Source organism: Zootoca vivipara, chromosome 15 (assembly GCF_963506605.1).
Source record: "Zootoca vivipara chromosome 15, rZooViv1.1, whole genome shotgun sequence".
NCBI classification, from domain to species: domain Eukaryota; kingdom Metazoa; phylum Chordata; class Lepidosauria; order Squamata; family Lacertidae; genus Zootoca; species Zootoca vivipara.
Genome location: NC_083290.1, coordinates 16,262,682 through 16,285,091, shown reverse-complemented (window position 1 = coordinate 16,285,091; position 22,410 = coordinate 16,262,682). Strand labels below are relative to the sequence as shown.

The window sequence follows — 22,410 nt, the reverse complement described above, 5'->3', positions numbered from 1 at the left end:
TCTCTCTCTCAGGGGTGCCAAATGGAATAAAATATTGGGGGGGCTCAGGTAAACCCCCGCCCCGGATAATCGACCACAAGACGCGGCACACGCACACCATTCAAATGGCAATGCCTATCAACTTTGGGGAGGCCCTGGCCCCCTCAAATATTTTATGGGGACGACGACGAAGGGACCTCGGCCCCTGAGAGTTGGCTCCTATGCTCTTTCTGGCGTCGGATGGGTGCAGAATGGTCATAGGGTCCCCCCCACAAAAAAGGAGCTAAAATATAGACTTTCCCTTATTTCTAAATGATGGGGGAGGGCAGCCCCCCTCCCCGGCCCTCTGGCACCTATACTTACAATAACGTTTGATAGCCCCAGCCGGCCAGGCAGCCCCAAGAGATGGGAGACAGAGACAGCTCCGAGCGTCTAAATCATATATGACACCCCCTTGTAGCTGCCATAGTCCTGCCCCACCCCAACGCCCCAGCTCCGGGCAAGTCTGGGCGGGCAGATTGGTTGGCAGGTCGGGAGGGTGCTGGCGGTGCCGCGCCCCGGACCCTGGCCCGTCTCGTCTCGCGACGGAGGCTCCGGTAAAAACGGTCCGTCAGCTACGGTCGGCTACCGGTGCGGAGGCTCCTTCTTCTTCTGCTGGGGAGGCAGGTGGGCCTGTGCCAGGTGGATGTGTCCAATCAGGCTCAAGGGCGAGCTCACGAAGGGAGCGGCAGGGTGCGAGGTGGCCAGGGCCGGCAGGCGGCACTTTTGGGGCCCCGTCCCCACTGGGATGGGGAGCATGGCCTCCGAGGGGATGAGGAATGCCGGTGCCAAGCGCAGCTGGAAGACCTTGGGGGGAGGCCCGTTTGGCACCGGCGGAGGGGCTTGGGCCGAAGGCGGCGGTGGAGGCGGCGGCGCTGGCACCGGGAGGGCGGGGGAGACGGCGGGCGGCTCCTCGCTGCCGGGGCTGGGCTTGTCCTTGGCCTTCTCCAGTTTCTCCAGTTTGAGGGCGCCCTGGAGTTTCTCCAGCTGGGTGCGCCGCAGGTGGGAGAGCATCCGGGCGTGCTGGAAAGACTCCACAAAGGTCTCCACGGGGAGGTCCCAGCAGAGAAACTGCTCCATCTGCTCCTGGAAATAAACGGGAAGGAATGGGAGAATTCAAGCAAGCCTCTGGAGGGCCTTCCGCCCCTCCCGCCCCCTCCTTGAAGCGGGTTGGACTAGATGACCCTCGGGCCCCCTTTATGAAATTAAAGTGAAGAGGGAAAAGTGAAACCTGCAGGGCCCAATGTATACAGAGAGGTCAGGGACAGGGAACCCTGTTCAGCCCAGAGCCTCGTTCCCCTCTGGGAAACCTTCGGGTGCAAGTGGTGGGCGGAGCCAGGAGCAAAAGTGGGTGGGGCAATGAACGCAAATCTTATACGGTGGTGCCTCGGAAGTTGAACAGAATCCATTCTGGAAGTCCGTTCGACTTCCAAAACGTTCAGAAACCAAAGTGCGGCTCCTGCAGCGAATCAGAAGCTGTGGAAGCCCCGGCGGACATTCGGGTTCCAAAGAACCTTTGCAAACCAGAACGCTCACTTCCGGGTTTGTGGCGTTCAGGAGCCAAAACGTTCAACTCGCAAGGTGTTCGGGATCGGCTGTATTGCAATTTTAGGTTGCGAACCGCCCTGAGATCAACAGGTGAAGGGTGGTATACAAATTTAATTAAAAAATAAATGATAAACCTCTGCAGGGGAGGTTGTTTTTGCAAACCTTCACAAACACCCATCTGTGCTGCAATCCCTGCACTACAGGGCATTGGGCTAGATGACCGTTGGGGTGCCCTCCAGCTCTACAGTTCTATGGTTCTGCGATCTCAACCATCAGGGTTAAAGGGAATTACCCACCATGGCAAAAACAGCCCAAGGAGCTTCCTCCTTCTCTTGCAGAACTCAACGGGGAGGATGAGGCTGAGGAGAAAACTTGCCTTATTGGGCTCTGGTGCCCCCAGCTGATGGACTCCCTGACAACCCTACAACACAGTTTTGTGGGGCAGGCGGCCATAAGCACTTCAGTGCGGGTGTTTCCCCTCACAAATAGCCCCCCTCATGGCAACTCACCTCCACCTTGGCCTCCACGCCGTCCAGCTCAGCTTGCAGCCTGCTCACGGCATTCTCGGGGGTCCACTTGGCCATACAGGCCCCTGCCAGGCAAAAAAGGGAGTCTAAGTCGCAGGCACTCCTTCCCCAGTGCCCCCACTCTTCCCTCCCATGAAGCAGGGTTTAACCCCATCTCCATCCTGCTCTAGGAAATGGAACATTAGTCCGAGTCAGCAAAACAATAGGTGATCTACCATCGTGGTAAGTTCCTAGTCCTCATGGTTTTTAATGTTTGATGTTTTTACCGTGTCGGATGTTTCAGTTTGTTGGGAGCCGCCAGAGTGGCTGGGGCAACCCAGTCAGATGGTTGGCGTACAAATAATAAAAGATAATGATGAATACAAGCTGCCTTTACAGTTTTGGACTCACTGGTCCATCTACCTCTGATGGGCAGCTGCCCTCCAGGGTTTCAGAAAGGCATCTCTCCCAGTGTGCTACCTGGAGACGTCAGGTATTAACCCCCTGGCAGCATTCCTGGGCAAGAGGGATTCTAAAACCACTCTGGAAATTGTAGCTCTGGGAGAGTAATAGGGGCCTCCTAACTATACTCAGCACCCTAAACAAACAACACTTCCCAGAATTCTTTGGGGCAAACCATGACTGTTCTAAACCACTGAGCCTAGGGTTTGCTGATCAGAAGGTCGGCGGTTCGAATCCCTGTGACGGGGTGAGCTCCCGTTGCTTGGTCCCAGCTCCTGCCAACCTAGCAGTTCGAAAGCACGTCAAAATGCAAGTAGATAAATAGGAACCGCTACAGCGGGAAGGTAAACGGCGTTTCCATGTGCTGCTCTGGTTTTCCAGAAGCGGCTTTGTCATACTGGCCACATGACCTGGAAGCTATACGCCGGCTCCCTCGGCCAATAATGCGAGAAGAGTGCGCAACCCCAGAGTCGGTCACGACTGGACCTAATGGTCAGGGGTCTCTTTACCTTTACCTTTAACTATACTCAGCACCCTAAACAAACAACACTTCCCAGAATTTTTTGGGGGAAACCATGACTGTTCAAAGTGGTACCGTAGTCCAGTAAATGGATGGGGTGAATCTGGCCATAGTCCCAAACTTCTGGAGGGCACCAGGTTGGCAAAAGTCTCTGTTTGGTGTACAGAACTAGTGGGATGGGCAAGTTGCTAGTCCTGAATAAATTGCTTTGTTTTGATGTTTTCCCACCCCCCCTCCTTAAATTACATTGTGGTTTCTGTTGTGACATGGGGGCTTGCAAATTGTTTTCGGAAGATTCCCATCCTGACCAGGGACTGCCTGAACACCAACATCCCACTTGATCACTGAGATTATCTGCAGGAACATCGCTGGCCATTCCCTGGGTTGGTGATGCTTGCTCGACAACAAGGAGAAACCGAACCTTTGGTGTACAGTACTGTACTGTGGAACTCTCTGCCATTAGAGATGCAGCAGGCGCCTTCTGTGCCGGCATTTAAACACCTGCTGGAAACTATTCTATTCTGCCAATAATTTGCAGGCAATTGTAAATACATCCTTCCTCATTGGTTGACTGCTGTCTGTTTTTAACCTTTTTATGGTTCTATTGTTGAACAATGCTTTGATTGTGTGTGTGTGTTTATTTTAAAAATGATATATAGTGGTAAATAAATGCAGTTTCTCAAATGAACAAATAAAGGGGGGGGGGAGGTTCCTGGAGGGGTGACCTTGATGCACTATCAATGATGATGCCCTATCATTCCGGTCCAAAGGTTGCTCCACACAAGCAAGCGGGTCTCATACAGTTCTGCTAATGGGAATCACAGGCTCCCTAAGCATCCCTATAGGATGTGTTGGGGGCTAGTGGTCCACAGCCCAATCCATGACTGCCAGATGTGTGCATACATACGGGGGTGCTTAATGCCACATTTCTCTCTTTCACACTTTAAGCCAGAAGAACAGCTGTCTTGTAAAAGCATGGAGCTCTCCTGCTAAGCTACATTGCATACATCAGACTTCCCCAACCAGATATTTTGGATCTCAAGTCGCTTCTGCTCTCTGTAGCTGGCTATCAGTATTTATTATTACTTATTAAACTTTGAGGATTGTCCCCCCCCCCCCCGTGACTTAAGACAATAAAAAAAAACCACACACATTAAAAACAGCCCAGGACAAAACACAGAGAAAAATCTAAAACGCGTTCATCTTTTAAAATGCAAGGCTAAAACCCACGGAAGGAGGCCACAGAGAATTCACAGCCAAAAGTCAGGCGGAAAAGAAATGTTTTTGTATGTTGAGGCGTTGCCAGGCAAGTCTCCTGTGGAGAGCTTCGCACAAGTGGGGAGCCACCACCAAAAAGGTCCTTTTGACCCTTGAGGTTTATGGTTTTAATTTTATGGTTGAATGTTGTTTTTAATTGTTTTTAATACTGCATTTTAATGCTGTAATCCACCTTGGGACCTTAGAGTGATGGGTGGGCAATTAACAACAACAGGAAGCTTCTATCCTAGGGAATCGCCATGGCATGGTGGGTGGGGTAGTAGGGAGAGGCTATGACAGGGTCTCCAAACTAAGGCCCGGGGGCTGGATGCGGCCCAATCACCTTCTAAATCCGGCCCGCGGACGGTTCGGGAATCAGCATGTTTTTACATGAGTAGAATGTGTCCTTTTATTTAAAATGCATCTCTGGGTTATTTGTGGGGCATAGGAATTTGTTCAAATTTCCCCCCGAAATATAGTCCGGCCCCCCACAAGGTCTGAGGGACTGTGGACCGGCCCCCTGCTGAAAAAGTTTGCTGACCTATGGGCTATGACATGCTATTCTAAGATGCCAGCGTGCCTCAAGGATAGGGTCACTGGGTCAGGAGCATCCCAGAAGCTGAGATTCCAGGGCCCAAAGCTGAGACTTAGGGTGGTATCACAGGGGGTGGCCCCTGGTGGTTCTTCCTCTGTGCTCCCTCCCACCACTGAGCCCTGGAGGTTAATTGGGAGAAGGGAGGAGGAAGGGCAGGAGGGCAGACTCCCACCCTAGAGAATCTATGCAATAATTTGCAGCCAGCTTCCCCTGCCACCTGGGCCAGACCAACCTGTAGACTTCAGGTGAGCCCTGGAGGTCTGGCAGCCCTGCTCATGAGACACACCAGAGCCTGGAGCTCAACTCTAATTCCTACCCTTTGGAACTCCCTGCCTATTGACATCAGGCAGGTGCCTTTGCTGCACGCTTTCCCCTGCTAAAGACATTTTTTTGTTTAAACGAGCCTGGTCAGTTGGTTACAGTGTTGGTGTGTTTTTAGTTTACTGTTGGTTGTTTTTGTTTTTGTTTTTAATGTCTGAGCGGTTTTGTAAAACTAAAAATCTTACAGTTTTACTCTTTTTGCAAACAGCTCTGAGGTTTTCTACAAAGGAGCAGTTTAGAAGGGTTAGGAAATGAACAACAAATAAGTCACCAAAGCATGTGCAGAATTCCCCTTCCTCACAGAGAGCCACAGCTGGCCGACAACCGGAATGAGGGGTCGGGCGGGGCACAAAGAAAGATGGCTGCCAGGCTGGGATATGGGGGGAGGGGGCTCACCCAGACGCTGCTGCTTGTCCCGGCACGACTCCCGCAGTTCCCTCAGCTCCTGATACTTGATGGCCAGGGAGGCCTTGCCGTTCTCCAGCCGTGGTTGCAGTGCCAGGTTCTGCTTGGCCAATGCGTAGTTGGAGGCCAGGCGCCTCTCCCGTTCCAGCTGCAAGTTCTGGAACTGCAACAGACAGACATAGCGTTAAGCTGTGGAACTCCCTCCCACAGGAGGACGCAGGGCTGGCCACCAACTTGGATGGCTTTAAAAGAGGTCTGGATAAATTCACGGAGGGGAATAAAGCTATCGATGGCCATTTGCTTATGCTCTGCCTCCACGGTTGGAGGCAGCGATGCTTCTGAATAGCAGTCGCTGGAAACCACAGGAGGGGAAAGGGCTTCCCATTGGGGCATCTGGCTGGCCACTGGGAGAACAGGATGCTGGACTGGATAGGCCACGGATCTGACCCTGTTTGCTCTTCTTATGTGCTTAAGAGTATGAGGCAGAGGCAGTGGCTTTGGCTGTGATTAAGAAGGCACACGGGACCCAGGTGGCGCTGTGGGTTAAACCACAGAGTCTAGGGCTTGCTGATCAGAAGGTCGGCGGTTCAAATCCCTGCAACGGGGTGAGCTCCTGTTGCTCGGTCCCAGCTCCTGCCCACCTAGCAGTTTGAAAGCACATCAAAGTGCAAGTAGATAAATAGGTACCACTCCAGCAGGAAGGTAAACGGCGTTTCCGTGCGCTGCTCTGGTTCGCCAGAAGCAGCTTTGTCATGCTGGCAACATGACCCGGAAGCTGTCTGCGGACAAACGCCGGCTCCCTCGGCCTATAGAGCGAGATGAGCGCCGCAACCCCAGAGTCGGACATGACTGGACCTGATGGTCAAGGGCCCCTTTACCTTTACCTTTAAGAAGGCACACAGTCCGGGGTAATATTTTGGGTAGGTGGGTGAGGCTGAGTTTGGTTGTTTCGGCTACTAGCCTAGTTGGTGTGCAGGATGGGGGAAGCCATACAAAGGCTCCTTTCTCAGTCCTGCCAGCCTCAAAGGCACACTTGGTGGGGATGTGGGAGAAGGTCTTGTCCAGGCACCCCCAAACTTGTTTTGGGAATACAATTCCCATCATCCCTGACCACTGGTCCTGTTAGCTAGGGATGGTGGGAGTTGTAGTCCCAAAACATCTGGAGGGCCAAGTTTGGGGGTGCCTGGTCTTGTCGGTGGCTGCCCCCAGACTGAGGAACTCCCTCCCTAGAGAAACCAAACTTGCTCCCTTCTTGTTGGCCTTCCGCCAGCAGGAGACGACCGCTTCATTCCAACAGGCTTTTTGGGAACCAGCTTTTTTTTAAAGAAAATAGTGCCACATTTGTATTTTAATAGATCTCTTTTTATATTGTTTTATTAGAGCTTAAGTACTTTTTAACTATCATCTTTTATATGATTTTAGCCTTCTGTGCTTTATCTGTCTTGTTTTAATTTGTGTAAGCTGCCTTGATGCCCTGTCTGGGGAAAAGGCAGGATATAAATATAACAAACAACAACAACAACAACAACAACAACAACAACAACAACAACAACAACAGGGATTCGACTCGCAATCCTCTGCAGTATGTGGCTTGACTAACTTGCTTGAGCTACCTGTTTGCTCACCAGGCACCTTTTCTGCAGCTCAGCCACCCTCTGTTTCTTGCAAATGGTTTGGTCCATGAGGCAGGGACTTCTTCCCAAAGTGCCAGGCAAATTGATGGTGTTGTGTTATTGACATTAAGTTGATGGACTGGTTTTTAAACCTATTAGAAGCTTTTGTGCCATAAACAGCTCCTATCCAGAGCAGAATGCAATCTTTAATGGCAGACATGCACAGTCAGCAGACGTCAAGTAGGTTTTTGTAATATGCCGGGGACCAAAACAATTCAAAGCTGGAGGAAACAAGGGCGTCCTTTCACAGACAGGGAGAGCCAAACTTTAGAGCAGGCTTCCTCAACCTCAGCCCTCCAGATGTTTTTGGCCTACAACTCCCATGATCCCTAGCTAGCAGGACCAGTGGTCAGGGATGATGGGAATTGTAGTCTCAAAACATCTGGAGGGCCGAGGTGGAGGAAGCCTGCTCTAGAGCAGTGGAGCCACCAAAACAAAGGCCCCGTTTCATAACAGTGAGCCCACTGGGGTGGGCAGGATGGACAGAGGAGTAAACCAATAAACTTAATTATAAAACAACATGAAGAAGAACCATGCAGTATGGCTAAAACTGTGAACAGAGAGGATTTATATCTAACACCCATGAACTCACTTGGTGGTGCCTTTGGGTAGTAAACAATCACCACAGCCTCAGTTTTCCCATCTGCAATATGGGGATAAGAAGCAAGCTGTGACTTTATAAGGATAACCAGAGAGAATGTCTCTGTGCCTCAAGGCAACTAAAGTTTAGATTCTAAACTGCTGACTATCGCAATTGTCACAGACAATGACAACATCTCTCCTTAGAGCAGGCTCCCAGCTCTCAAGCTATGAACATTTTGGTTGTCTTTAAGGCTCCCGTTTCTGAAACCTTAAGTTCTCATGGCTCAGGCAAGCAACAGTGGCTTTGGAGCCCCTGTGTGGAAGAAACCAGCTACATCTGCTTAACAAACACAAGAAGAGGCCTGGATCAGGCCAAAGGGGGCCCATTTGGCTCAACATCCCAATCTCATAGCGACCAACCAGATGCCCCGATGGGATGCCCACAAGCAAGACCGAAGCAAGAGAGCCCTCTCCCCTCCTGCCGTTCCCAGCAACAGAGTTTCCAACTCTGGAGGCACAGCATAGCCCCACCATAGCTTTCGATAGCTTTATTATCCTCCATGAATTTGTCTGATTCTCTTTAAAAGCCATCTGAGTTGGTGGCACCCTGTGGAAGTGAGTTCCATAGTTTAACCATGCAATGCAGGAAGGACTTCCTTTTATCTGTCCCGAACCTCCCAACATCCACTACCATCCGCTGGGCCAGAGCGGGATGATGCTCCGCTCCACCAACCCATATCCAACAGCTAGATCCGGTGAGCGCTCTTCAGTTTGCAGCCAGGACCAATGAGAAACTGCGACGGTGCCCACCTCCGCCTAACCTGCTGCCCTGACTGAGCCTCAGAGCAAGGTGGCATCTGGACTCTCTCTCCCCCCCCCGACTACCCTGAAGACGCGTCTAATTCTTCCAAGATGACACACTGCACAGAGCGGAATTCTTTAAGCAATTATCAAATAGCATTGCAAGTATGATGCCTGCTTCAAGGGTTTGTTTAGGTCCTACCCCCCCCCCCACGAGGGTGGGCAGACAGGGCCTTGCATCACCCCCACCCCAGTTTTAATCCTGGCTAAATGTCCACACAATGTGGACTCCTTTCTACACCCGTGCCCCATTTGGGAGTATCTCAGGGGCACTGAGTGAGGCGGAGTTGTGGGACCACACAGGCATGGTCCCGGGGTCCTCAGAAACCTCCCGTGGGGCACCCCGCGGAGAAACAGATATTCCAGAGCAGTTTAACCCGGGACAAACCCGGGAAACAGGGTGTGTGTGGGGGGGATCTCCTGCTTCCCAGGGTCGCGAGGCGAAGGTGCCTTTCTGAGATAAACAGACCCGGCGTATTCTTGGGAGAATGGACACAGCAACAGCAGTCTGTGACGTGTCTGGATGGGGGTGGGGGTGGACACAAAATTGAGTGGGCCTGTAAAGGTTTTGGGGAGCCAGAATTAGGAGGCGGCGGCGGGGGGGGGGGTTTCCTGGAACGGGGAGGAGGCTAGTTAGATTTAGTAGGGGTTGGCCAAAAACAAAAAGAGGATGTCCTTTGTTTCCATGGCTCTCTGTCGGAAAGGCAAAACCCTACGCCATCCGTGATCCAAATGTATGAAAGGCTCTGGCAATTATTCGGCAAGCCCACCCACCCACCCACCCACCCTGCACACAATACAGACGGCAACACCCCCCCCTCAAAATAAAATAAAAATAAATCCTCTGGCTGATTCAGGGAGCCTTGGATGGATCCCAAACTCCCTTCCTAAGGGTGCAGAAAAACAAAACAGACAGGGGTGGGGGGGAGGGGTGTGTGGGTTTGCAATTGTGAGCATTGGGGCTGGTTGGAGGGAGGGGGGACCCCAGGATTGAGGCTCTCCCCACCCACCGACACAAAGCATCCAGGCCCTTGCAGCCTCTCTCTCTCACACACACACACCTCGACCCTCAACTGGTATCGCCAGTGGCATAGAGATAACAAAGAAGGAGCCTTTGCAAAAACTGCTGCAAGGGGGCGGTTAAATTTTTTTTTGGAGGGGGGTCCAAGTGACAGGTGTCTGGGGAAGCAGCAGAATATTAAAATCACTGTGCACAAGGACTCAGTAGCATCTATTTTGGTAGGGGGGTGGGTGGGTAACTGAGGAAGTGGGGCGCCAAGGAAACAGCAGCTGTGCTCAGATTTGTTTGGGGTGTCCTGGTAGGAGCTTTGAAGGTAAGTGGGGGGGGCATTATGGTCCCCCCAAGACAGAAGCCTGGATGGGGGGGGGGTGAGATGGAAAGACACATCAGCCAGGTTGGGAGGCAGTTAGGGAGCGGCTGGTTTGCCCCACAAGATTGCACATTTGGGGGGCATGGGCATGGGGTGTTTGGGGGGCATAGCCACAAGCCTCTGTGGAAAGGCCGTCAGTGGTGGTGCTGGGCACCAAGTACAGGCCTGGCTGGATGGGCACTGTGCCCCCCATGCCATGCCCCCCTCATCAGCGGGCACCCTCGCTGCAATAGGGTTTTGGGGTGTGTGGCACGGCCCCAGAGGAGAGCAGTGGCAGGCCTGACGGGGGCATCGGTGCCCCTTTGTGTGCTATGGGTGTTTTAATTGGCGGCGGCGGCGGGGGGGGGGATTAGATGGATGGCGGGGTGGGGGGGTCGGTTACATGTTTGGACCGGGAGAGGGCTGGGATGTGCATCCCGATGCATGCCATCCAAGCGATGCGTGCAAAAAAAGAGAGGCAGGATGCGCCCCCCCCCCGTTCCACCTCTCCTTCGCAGGGGCCCGATCCTCTCCTCCTCGGGGGGTCCCGATCCTGGTCTTACCTTCCTGCTCAGCTTGACGATGCGCTCCAGCCACGTCTCGTCCCGCATGAGGGCGCGGAGCTGCGCGGTGCTGAGCGCCCCGAAGCCCAGGTCCACCGCCGAGCCCCGCGGGCCCCGATCGCGCTCCATGGTGGGGACGGCCGAGCCGACGGAGCAGCAGCAGCGGCGGCCGCACCTGGAGGCGCGCGATCCTCCACCTGCACCTGCAGCGCCGCCGCGGGCCGCCAGGGGGCGCCCTCGGCCGCGCCGACGCTCTTAAAGGGGACGCCGACACCGACGATGCTTTCCCGGTATGAAAAAAAAGGCGGTGGGCGCGGCAGGAGGAAGAAGGGGCGGGCGGGGGAGGGAGAGCTTTAAAGCAGCCCCCTCCTCGCAAAACAGCGGGGAAGGGGAGTCGCCTAAAGGGGACGGGTCTTTTGCTGCTTTGGTATCTTAAGCTGGAGATTCCGAGCATGTTAAGAGTGCTTTTTCTCAGCCTCCCAGCGGGCGAGCAAGCAAAAGGGGGCGGGGTTTCTGCTGCTTTGGCGTCTGAAGTGAAATCAGTAGTGTCATTTAACAATATATCCTCTCCGAGCGTCTAATCACATCTCAACAAGGAGGAGGAGCTTCTGACCACGCTAACGGCGCCTTTCTGTCCTCCCATAGGGGGGGAAGCAGGAAAAAGGGGGGCGGGGCTCCTGCTGCTTTGACAAAATAAGCTTTTGAGCATGTCAAGAGTGCTTTCTTTCAACTCCCCCCAAAACACCGAGGACTGGTGGGTCACTGTGGAAATAGGATTCTGGGCTAGATAGATTGGCCTTTTGGCTTCATCCGGCTACAGGGCTCCTCTTGTGACCTCTTTGGAGAAAATAATAATCCTGCAAAAATGAAGACTAGGATCTGAGTTGTAGCTTGGTGGCTCAACCCCAATCCCTTCCTGTAGCTGCAATATGGAGCAACCCCTCAGGGTCATTGTGAGGAGGATTACAATGAACATTTAGTACTTGAGCGAAAGTATACTGGACTTTTGGCTTGACCTAGCTGACGTTATTAGGTTCTAGGTGATGTGAGATTAGAGGTGGGAGGGCGCTTGTGAGGAGGGCTTTTTAGTGGTGGCACCCTGGTGACGAAAGAGAATAACTATGCTTAGCGATAAAGCGCTGGGCCTTCAGATCAGGGTCTTCAGCTCATAGCCCCATCTCTGCCACAGACTCTCTGTTTAGCCTTGGCCCAACCAGAGCTGGTTTCCTCAGGTTAGAAGAAGCTCACGCTTGTGTGTTCATACCTCGATCTCGCACCCCTCAAGAGCAACGTCTGAATGTGTACACCTTAATCTTCTTGCTGCCCCAGCCCTCTGGGGCCCACATGCCAGCAGTAGGTGTGATCAGAAGTAGCCGTGGCTACCTAACACTCCTTAGGCGCGCCACTGGTGCGTTTACACATTCACACCACAATCACACCAGTTCCTGCATTGCAGAGGGTTGGACTAGATGACCCTTTAGGTTCCCTCCACCTCTACAATTCTACGATTCTACACAGTCGGGGCAGGATTTGTGAGATAGCTGGTAAGAGAGACAGGAGGAAAGTTTTTTTTTTGGTATTTGATCTTGATTATTTATTATGTTCCAATATATCCTGCCTTCTTCCCAGACTGCGATTCAAGGCGGCTTACACAAATTTAAGCAACACCGGGGGGGGGGGGGGGAGAGTACACAAAAAACTAAAATCATGTAGAAGGTAATTGTTTAAAAGTAATTAAACTCTAATAGATTTAATGCAATGTAAAAAGCAAATCTATTGAAATACAGCTAATAAAAACAGCGCAGGACTATCTAACAAAATTTATACAGTATTCTGCTTACTAGGACAAAAGGCCTCTCTGCGGTTTTCAAGGCAGTTTAAAATAGTAATTTAAAATACCTTTAAAAAACCAACATTAAAAGCAAGTTACATAAAAAAATTTAAAAAACAAAAACAATGTTTTGTTGTTGTTGTTTTTTGGGGGGAACCTCATAGCAGTTAAAATTCAAATATACACATTCATGCGTTGATCTGGGGTAAACAGTCTCCACTGAAAAGTTTGGACTTGAGCTGATCTTCCCGGAAGATTCCCATCATTGCCTGATGCTCTGGGGGTGCTCAGCTGTTGCGAGGGCGCCTCCTGCTGGTTAAGAGAGCAATGTCAGAAGCTGTGGTGGCTGGCTGGGTGAAAGTCAGGGATCCAACCTGTGGTTGGCGCCAGATTAACAGTAAAATGATAAATAAATAAACAAACTAATAAATGATAAGATCGTCGACTGGTGTTTGCAGAAAATCTTCTTTAAACATTAATGATGGTATTCTGCTTCTTAATGAACTTCGCTGGTCTCTGCTTTTAATTTGGCTGTGGACTTTTAAAAAGTGGAGTTTTAAAAATTATTTTTTAAGGATGGTTTCCTACCGTGCATCTTCATTTGTTCTTGGATGCTTTTTCTTTCTTGTGAACCTTTTTTTAAAAAATAGAAAAAGTGAAAAACTAAGAATAATAATGGGTGGTCTCCAATTAAGTTGTACTCAGAGCAGATTCACTGGAATTAACAGCATGATGAACTTAGGTCTTTTAATTTGAATGGGTTTACTAGTAGGTAGTAATAATAATAATAATAATAATAATAATAATATAAAATTACTAATAATATAGTCGGTCAATGAGCAATTAACACACAGATTCAATTCACACATGAATAGTGGGAATAACTGCATTGCCCACTTTGCAGGGTTGTTGTGAGAAAAAAGCACAGATTGCAAAGCCTGGGGTTTAGGAGAGCGCCTTTCCCACCTGCCAGGCTACCTAAGTGCTCCCATCATTTTGCCACGTAAAGTGTAGGGAAATGCAATTGCGGGGCCTTTTTTCGTGGTGACCCAATCTCTTTGGAACATTTCCAGGAACCCGGCAAATGGAGACTGTGATTCCTGCACTGCAGGGGTTGGACTAGATGACCCTATGGGTCCCAACTCTACAATTCAATGATTCTAAGGCTTAAATGTTACCAGTAAATGTTACCCTTAAATGTTACCAGTCGTTTGGGCTGAATCTCTGTTAGCTTTGCTCTGTTCCTTTAGTACGGGGAAACAATTTTTTTTTCAGTCCGAGGGCCACATTCCCCTCTGGGCAACCTCCTGAGGGCCACATGCCAGTGGTGGGTGTGGCCAGAGGAAAAATGGGTGGAGCAGCAAAGGCAAATTTTTACCTTTGTATGGTAGGCTAGTGTCTACACACCCACAGGCAGTCCTCCATCCAGACAAAAAAAGAGTAAGAACAGAATTCAAGGATGCATCCCAGCCAAGCAAAAGCGGGTCCATTGAGGGGCTTGGCTTGGGGAGCACTCTGAGGGCCAAACATAAAGGCCTGGAGGGCCACATTCAGCTGTCGGGCATAAGGTTCACCACCCCTGTTCTAGTGCATTGACTGGTGTTGTTCAAAACCAGCATCTTTTTAAACGCTGTGCTTTAGTTATTGCCATCTTAGAATTATAGGGCCTCTACAATGCAGGGCTCACACCTATAGCATCAATGACAGATGGCCAGCCAGCCTCTGCTTAAAGGCCTCCAAGGAAGGAGCAGCCCACCACCTTCCAAAGGAGTCTGTTCAACTGTCTCTCAGCTCTGGGAACAGCCTCTGCTATTTTTCTATAAAAAGAGGGAACTCACCATGAACACCACCCTGGCAATGGTGCCCACCTGAGAGTCCGGTGAGTCCTGGTTGAAAAAAAAGCCCTGGGAACAGAGTTATTTTTAAAGCTGTTAAAACCTCCGGGGAAATTTCATCATTTTGGACCTGGGGGTGCAGGGCCAACATTGCCGGGTCAGAGAGATGCAGTGCTTCGGAGGGCTGTGCATAGGAGAGGAGGCCATGGCCTCTGGGCAGGTTCTCAATGTTGTGTTTGATGACATCACAGTCCAGCAGAATGACATCACGGCTTTGTGATCTTGCCAGGACCCTGCTGAGCTGAGGAAATGGAGGGGCCCTTGAAGATGCTCCCAGAACAACCAGGCGCTTTATGGAGGGCCCAAGATCACCTGTGCCTAGCACTGCCGGCAAGGCTCGTGCCCCGACGGCGGAGGACCAGGGGAAGCCAGCGGCGCCATGGGCTCCAATGAGAAGAGGTCGCCCGCTAGGATGGTTCTGCCTGTTGCAGCCAACGTAGCCCACGATCCCCGCCAGGGCTCTTCCCGGCGAAGCAGAGACACCCAGAGGAACGTCTCCCCTCGACGAGAAGGAGCCTCCGGCACCCAGTCCCATCGAGGGAGCAGCCCTCAGAGAGCCAATGAGTTCCTGAGAAGCTCCTCGCCCCCCAGAGGGAGCGATGCAGGCCAGAGCTCCTCCCCTCGGCGAGGAAGTGAACTGTCCCAGAATGCATCGCCCCAGAGGGGGAGCGTCAGCGAGGCTCCCCGAAGACTGTCCGTTCCTCCGGCTGCCTCTTCACGGAGGGGAAGCGAGCTCTCCCAGGGCACCCCTTCTCAGAGGGGGGCCGAGGAACCCCGAAGGCCGTCTGCTCCAAGAGGGCCAAACTACCACCTTCCGGGCCCTTCTGTGCGGAAAGGGAGTGGGGTCTCAGAGAATTCCTTCTACCAACAACCGGGTGACCTTCCACGGAACAATTCTCCCCACAGAGGAAGCGACGCTTTCTGGAGCAGCACCTCCTCGCCGAAAGGGGGCGAACTTCCAGCTGGGGCCTCATCCCGCCGAGGGAGCGAACTCTCCCAGGGACCAGCCTGGAGGTCAGTGTGCCCTGAAGAAAACGAGCTTTCCTTCGGGGGTTCTCTGCAGCGAGGGAGGACGCCAGTCCGGAACATCTCCCCTCAGGCGGCGGTGGACTACCGGTGCGGAAGGTGTTGCATCCAGCCGGGGCAGCTCACCATGACGAACAGCCAGATGCTGTTGGCGATGCAACAGAGCCTCAATTCGCAACGGGAGGAAATCTACCAGAGGTCCCGGGCTTCATCCAGAATAGGGAAAACCCAAGTAGACAGCAGGTGCATCCCCATCTCCCCAAATCGGAGTGACTTGCCCCAGGCGACGACCCAGAGCTATGTGAGGCCTGTGGCAAGTCCCAAGGAGGATTCTGCACAAGTAAATCCCCCAAGGAGGGAATCCGTTCAGGTGCCCAAGGCGTTTCCTCAGCTGGCACTGGAGTTGGGACCACAGGACACCTGCCAGCCACCTCGGAAACTCATCCGCAAACACGTCCCCTACCCCAAGGACGAGTGGACCCAGACGGAGCCAGCCTACAAAGTTTCTGTATTCCCAAAGAGCGACTCTCCTCAAGCAGAGGTATGGTTGGCCCTTCCTCTCCCTGCAGAGGCGGAAACAAGGAGGAGCTCTCTTGAATCGCACCCTGAATCCACCCGCCGTAAGAGCTCTCCTCCCAGAGAGCCAGACACGAGGCGGAGCACCCCTGAACCGCCCCCTGAACCCACCCGCCGGAGGAGCTCTCCTCCCAGGGAGCCAGACGCGAAGCGGACCTCCTTCCAGGCAAGGCCTGAACCAAGCCAGGCCATCTACAGGCCTTCCCTCCACCCTGAGAATGAATCTGAGTATCTCTGCCCGATCCACCAGGAGATGGAGGATGCTTGGAAGCGGGCTCTCTCCCCGGGCCATGAGCCACCTGGCCGGCAACCCCTTTCCACCGCCGAACAGAAAAAAGGTTCCCTCCAAGCCCGGCTCGAACCAGCCCCAAGGGGATCTGTCCCTCGGGAGCCTGACGCAAGAAGGGTCGAAGGCAAGAAGACCCCCCTCCAAACCGTCCCCGAATCCACTGACTCTCTGCCGCAAGAATTCCAGCGTGTCTACAGACCTGCTTCTCACCCAGAAAGTGAATCTGAGTACAGGTGCCCTTTTCATAAAGAAATGGAGGCAGCCCTCTGCCGGTCCGCCCCCCCAGGGACTGATATTCCACACAGGGGCTCCCTCACCAGGGAGACCCCACAGCACGGGAGCCTTGGGCCAGCTAGGCTTTCCAGGACCAGTGATTGGACCCAGACAGAGCCTGGCCTCGATGCCCATCAGGTTCCGAGAGGTTCTCTTCAGCCCATCACCACCACCATAGCAAGACCCAGGCGCTTGTCGGATCCAGAGGCCACCGTGGACTGGGGACTCATGCCTCCAAGGCCCTTAAGCAAGTTTGGGCCTCAGTCAACTTGGTGGCCTTTGCTCCAGCCAGGCCCCAGCCCTCCCACCCCGGATTTGATGGACAGGCACATCAGCCTACCAGCTCCAGACCTCGGAGAGAATCGTTCCAGCTTAGCTCTGGATTTGAGGGAGAAGCCCTGCAGCCTGCCAGCTCCAGATTTGAGGGAGAAGCCTCGCTCCAGTTTAGCTCCGGACTTGAGGGAGATGTTAAGCAGCCCGCCGGCTCCAGACCCAGCAAAGGTCGCGGCGGCTTTTCCTGGGGAGTTGGAGGAGGCCTTGGTTTTGCCGCAGGATGCCATTTCCACCTCGAGCAAAGACCTGCCAAGACAGACAGAGCGTTTCGAAAAGCTGCCTGCTCACCTGGACCAGAGGCCGGAGTGTGTGGGCCCCAGCAGTGAGGCCGATGACCTCCTCAACCTGCAGCGAGAGAAGGCCCCCCTGAGGTTTAGTGCTTTCTTTGTGGGTATGTTGCAGGAGTCTTTTGGGCTGCGTCTCGTGCCACCAGGCCGGGTCCCCCCTTGAGGAGGGCAGAGGAGGCTGCGCTCATCAGAGGCAAGGTGGATTTGCAAAGATGAAATAAAAAGCCCCCACCCCACCCCGTTAGTTTGCAAAAAAACACAAAACAAAACATGAAGTCAGCTTTAGCTGTGATTCCTGCATTGTAAGGGGTTGGACTAGGTGACCCTGCCAGTTCTGCAAATCTAAGATTACCTGTTTCCATGTGGAAGGTCCTGCGGTTCCATTCCTGGCATCCCGTTAGGTAGGTTTCTTTGCCTGAAACTCTGAAGAGGAGGAGGTGCTGCTGCCAGTCAGAGTGGTGAATGCTGAGCTAGGCAGGGCTGGATACAGTAGTGCAGTCATCAGAGCCGGTGAGGTCTGGTCCAATACATTTTGCCACCTGAGGCAAAGGACAAGATGACCCCCCCCCCCAATTTGACATACAGAATCTGACTGGTCTCACAAATGACTCTTATTTTGACAACATCCCCCATCTGCGCCTGAGGCAGGAGGGCAGCTTAGGGGGTGCAGAGTAAAGGTTTGCTTAGGGGGCGCAGGAGGAAGGGTTGTTTGCCACTCCTATGACACCTGCTGCCCGAGGCCACTGCTTCACTCTGAAGAAGGATCCCACTGCCTGTCCAGTTGAGTTCCATCAATGAGTTTGGAGGTTGGCACCACCTTCTCCCCACTCAGGCTCCTTTGGGAAGAAGGCAGGATATAAATTCAGTCAACAGAGGGCCTTCGGTCAGCCCTGTGTGAAAACATGGCTGCCCAAGGTCGCTGTCTCAACCTGCCTTATGGTAGGGCTGGCTCTCAGTCCAGTTCCTGTTTCAGCTAAGGGCAAGGCAGAAAAAATACTGACAGGCAAAGATGTCCTTTTCAGTCTCTCTCATTCCACATTTTCACAGTTTGCATTTTAAAAAAAATCCCCATGAAAATTCACCAGCATTTTAGTGTGATTTCCTCCCTTTTTGCATGTAATATTGCATAATATACTCATTTTGGCAAACCAACTTCCCCATATCAAATGCATTTCTTTATGTCATTGTGCTGGACATATGCCTTTTAATGCACGCTTTACTGCACTAAGTACATGCACTTCTGCACATGTCACTTGGATGGAGAAATGCATTGCAAATTTCGGAGAAATGCGAATTTTGTAAGATGAACTGTGTTTTGGTTCACATATTGATTTGGGAAGTGCGAATCAGGTGGCTCCACCTTAAAATGAGGAAATGGTGGGATTTCTGCACCTCTCCTTAGCACGGATCCTCACTCAGGTCACAGGTCACAGTGCAGCATAACATTAATTGGAGATGCCCTTAGGGATTGAACTGGGGACCTTCTGCATGCCAAACAGGTTGCTTTGCCACCAGTGGTGGCTGCTGCCCATTGGAAATCACAGAATCATAGAGTTGGAAGAGACCACAAGAGCCATCCAGTCCAACCCCCTGCCAAGCAGGAAACACCATCAAAGCATTCTTGACATATGTCTGTCAAGCCTCTGCTTAAAGACCTCCAAAGAAGGAGACTCCACCACACTCCTTGGTAGCAAATTCCAAAATTCATTTTGGTTCCCAAATTCATTTTCGTAGCAAAATGATTGGTGTATGTGTGTGTAAGGCATGGAGTCCGACACTAGGGGCGCCAGAGGCAATGGCAGGTGGGGCCAACTCATCCTTGTTTGGAGGGGGCCTGGAAGAGACAAGAGGGGAAGTTTACTGTTGTTGTTGTTGTTGTTGTTGTTGTTGTTGTTGTTGTTGTTGTTGTTGTTGCTGCTGCTGCTGCTGCTGCTGCTGCTGCTGCTTTTATTACTTATTTATTTTGTAAAAACAAAACAAAACCCTGAAGGCAGTTTACAAAGAGAATACAGTGGTACCTTGGTTCTCAAACTTAATCCGTTCTGGAAATCGGTTCCAAAACCAAAGTGTTCCAAAACCAAGGTGCGCTTTCCCATAGAAAGTAGTGCAAAATGGATTAATCCGTTCCAGATTTTTAAAAACAATTTAACATGAATTTTTACTATCTAATGAGACCATTGATCCATAAAATGAAAACAACAAACAATGTACTGCAGTCACACAATCCATCAATCAGTAGCTGAACTGAGTTCCACACAGTCACAAGAAGAGCCACAAAAACAAAAATGCAAAAACAAGAAACCCTGAGACACCTCGGCGTAACACTCAAAACAGAAGTGTGGCACTCAAATTGGAAGCGTAACACTCAAAACGAAGCATGTTCAGCTTCCAAAAAAAGTTTGCAAACCGGAACACTTAATTCTAGGTTTGCAGTGTTTGGGTTCCAAGTTGTTTGAGTACCAAGGCGTTTCAGAACCAAGATACCAGTGTAAAGCAATAAAATTATCAGTGGAACCAACTCTGTAAAACATTTTAAAAAATCAAAACCAGCAATAAACCAAAAACAGGTCAGCATCCTACCTGCCTGGGTAGGTTTGCCTAATCTAAAACTCTTTTGGCAGGCACCAAAAAGAGGACAGTGCTGGTGCCCCCGATGTAAAAAGGCAAGGAGTTCCAGAAAATAGATGCTGCCCTGCTAAAAGGTCAATTTCCCTACATCCCACCAGCCCCAGGGGCCAGCTTGCCCAAAGTTTGGGGATGAGTTGGAGTCTGACAATATCTTGGGGATCCCCCACAGACGTCCCTCTCCCAAACCTTCATGCACGCCACTGGCTCTGTTTGCTGGTAGCAGGGCTGGATCTGAACCAAAACAAGGCTCGACTTTTGACGGCCAGAACAGCTTGTGGGAGATGCAAGACCTCCAAGGCTGCCACTGGGAATGGCGTGGGGGTCTTTGCCACCTTTCCTGCCCCCACTGTGGGCTTGGCTTAGCCAGAGTGCCCCCCCTCCCCGGGCAGGGAGGTGGTGCGGAGTCCAGCCTTTGACTCCTTCTTCTCCTCCTGAGTTCAGGAGCCTGGCCAATAAAAATAATCCCACAAGCAGGATCCCCAGGCTGGCTGGCTAGCTTCCCTCTTGCCTCTCAGATGCTGCACTGCAGCTCCTAATGCACCTTTCCCTCTTCCTCTGTTCTAGATGTCCCGGACGAGAAGCACACGGACGTTCTCTGGTGGCTGAAAGGTGGGTGTTTTTGGAGCACAATCCCAGGGGGGCGAGAGGGAAGGGAAAGAAAGCAGAGTTCCTGTTTTGATTTGTCATTCTGCGTCTGTGCTGAAATTGCTCTGTGGCCTTTCCTGAAATTCTCCCTTCCTAGGATCCTTTTCCTGCAAGCCCTGGGCAGTTGCTAAGAAGATGTAGGACCAGGGCCAAATCAGGGTGTGTGTTCGGTGTCACAGATCAACAAAACCTTGCTGCTCCTTCCAGCAAGATGTTGTCCATTTTCTAGTTATTCCATTCACTGCTGCTTGACAGCAATTGGGGCGTCTTAAGTCGTGCTGTGATCCTGACTTAGGAGTAAACCCCACTGGACACAGCAGGGCTTCTGAGTAAAATGCACATTGAGACTGCGCCGTTGGCATCTTCTTCTTTGGCGATCACTTGTAGCCGAGTAAGTTATGTCTTCCATGAACACAGTTTTAACAATGGGTCCATAAGTGACTGTGGAGGCCAATTCTGGATCCACATGTCCTTCCACAGTGGGGACATTGGTTTCCAGGCGGGAGTTGATCACAGTGTGGATTTGCCAAGCGTGCCTTCCTCTTAGCACATTTCTCCTTTGCGTCCTGAGATCGAGTTGCTTCAAAGCCCATGACACCTTTGGCAAAGGCTGTTCTCCAACTGGAGCACTCGCAGGCCAATGTTTCCCAGTAATAATAATAATAATAATAATAATAATAATAATAATAATAATAATAATAATAATAATTTATTATTTATACCCCGCCCATCTGGCTGGGTTTCCCCAGCCACTCTGGGAGGCTTCCAACAGAAAATAAAACACAGTAATCTATTAAACATTAAAAGCCTCCCTGAACAGGGCTGCCTTCAGATGTCTTCTAAAAGTCTGGTAGTTGTTTTCCTCTTTGACATCTGTTGGGAGGGCATTCCACAGGGCAGGCGCCACCACCGAGAAGGCCCTCTGCCTGGTTCCCTGCAATTTGGCTTCTCGCAACGAGGGAACCGCCAGAAGGCCCTCGGTGCTGGACCTCAGTGTCCGGGCAGAATGATGGAGGTGGAGACGCTCCTTCAGGTATACTGGACCGAGGCCATTTAGGGCTTTAAAGGTCAGCACCAACACTTTGAATTGTGCTCGGAAACGTACTGGGAGCCAATGTAGATCTTTCAAGACCGGTGTTATGTGGTCTCGGCGGCTGCTCCCAGTCACCAGTCTAGCTGCCGCATTCTGGATTAGTTGTAGTTTCCGATTTCCAGTTAGAGAACCAGTACAGCATGGCGCTTATAATGTCAGTCTAGGGCCTGGGTGAGACTGGGGTTTGAATCCTCACCCGTCGGTGAAACTCACTAGGTGACCTTGGGCCCATCACTGGCTCTCCGCCAAATCTACCTCACTGGGTTGTTGTGTAGATAAAATGAGAAGGGGAAGACCATGTGCACCTTGAACTCCTCAGAGAAAAAGGTCAGAAATAAACGCAATAAAAAACACATTTCTATCAGAAGAGAAGCATGTCCCATTACACAGCAGTCGAGTCAATATTCTATAGAAGATTCTTCATTAACAGCAGAGGACTTACCAAAGAGTTGCCAAACATTTTTGAGGTTCTTCATTATATCTGATGCATCCCCCTTGCAGGCCTTGGCTTGTAGACATTTTTTCTTTGTTTTTGTTAGCCTGTGCAAAGTCATTGTTTATTTCCCGTCCTTTTCATTTTTAGTGGCAAATGTTCTTTGACGTCCATGCATATTTATTTATTTCCACCTTTTTCTCAAAGGCGCTCAAGGTGGCATGCACGTGGGTCTCCCTCTTCTTCAATTAATCCCCACAACAATCCTGTGAGGTAGGCTAACTCGACCACCAAGCTCACCGGGGTGATGAACTTGGGGGCGCCAGCCACTGCCTCACAGGGTAGTTGTGGGGATTAAGTGAGAGGAGAAGGGAGAACCATTTGCTCCCTGGAGAAGAAGGTTGCGTAGGGATGCAATAA

General features: G+C 51.5%; 2 protein-coding genes across 2 annotated transcripts; one reads left to right on the top strand and one right to left on the bottom strand.

Annotated features, from left to right (window-relative positions):
- Positions 1 to 603: 603 nt before the first annotated feature.
- Positions 604 to 10,841, bottom strand: VPS37D (VPS37D subunit of ESCRT-I). The gene is made up of 4 exons (XM_035139996.2): positions 10,682 to 10,841; positions 5,624 to 5,795; positions 2,076 to 2,158; positions 604 to 1,104 (listed from the first exon to the last, which is right to left on the bottom strand). The coding sequence occupies exons 1-4, from the start codon at positions 10,808 to 10,810 to the stop codon at positions 604 to 606; spliced, it is 885 nt and encodes a 294-aa protein (XP_034995887.1). The 5' UTR covers positions 10,811 to 10,841.
- Positions 10,842 to 14,786: 3,945 nt separating this feature from the next.
- LOC118097263 (uncharacterized) lies at positions 14,787 to 20,605 on the top strand. The gene is made up of 3 exons (XM_035139995.2): positions 14,787 to 17,295; positions 20,384 to 20,428; positions 20,562 to 20,605. Exons 1-3 carry the CDS (start codon positions 14,787 to 14,789, stop codon positions 20,603 to 20,605), a joined length of 2,598 nt encoding a protein of 865 aa, XP_034995886.1.
- The last annotated feature ends 1,805 nt before the right edge of the window (positions 20,606 to 22,410 follow it).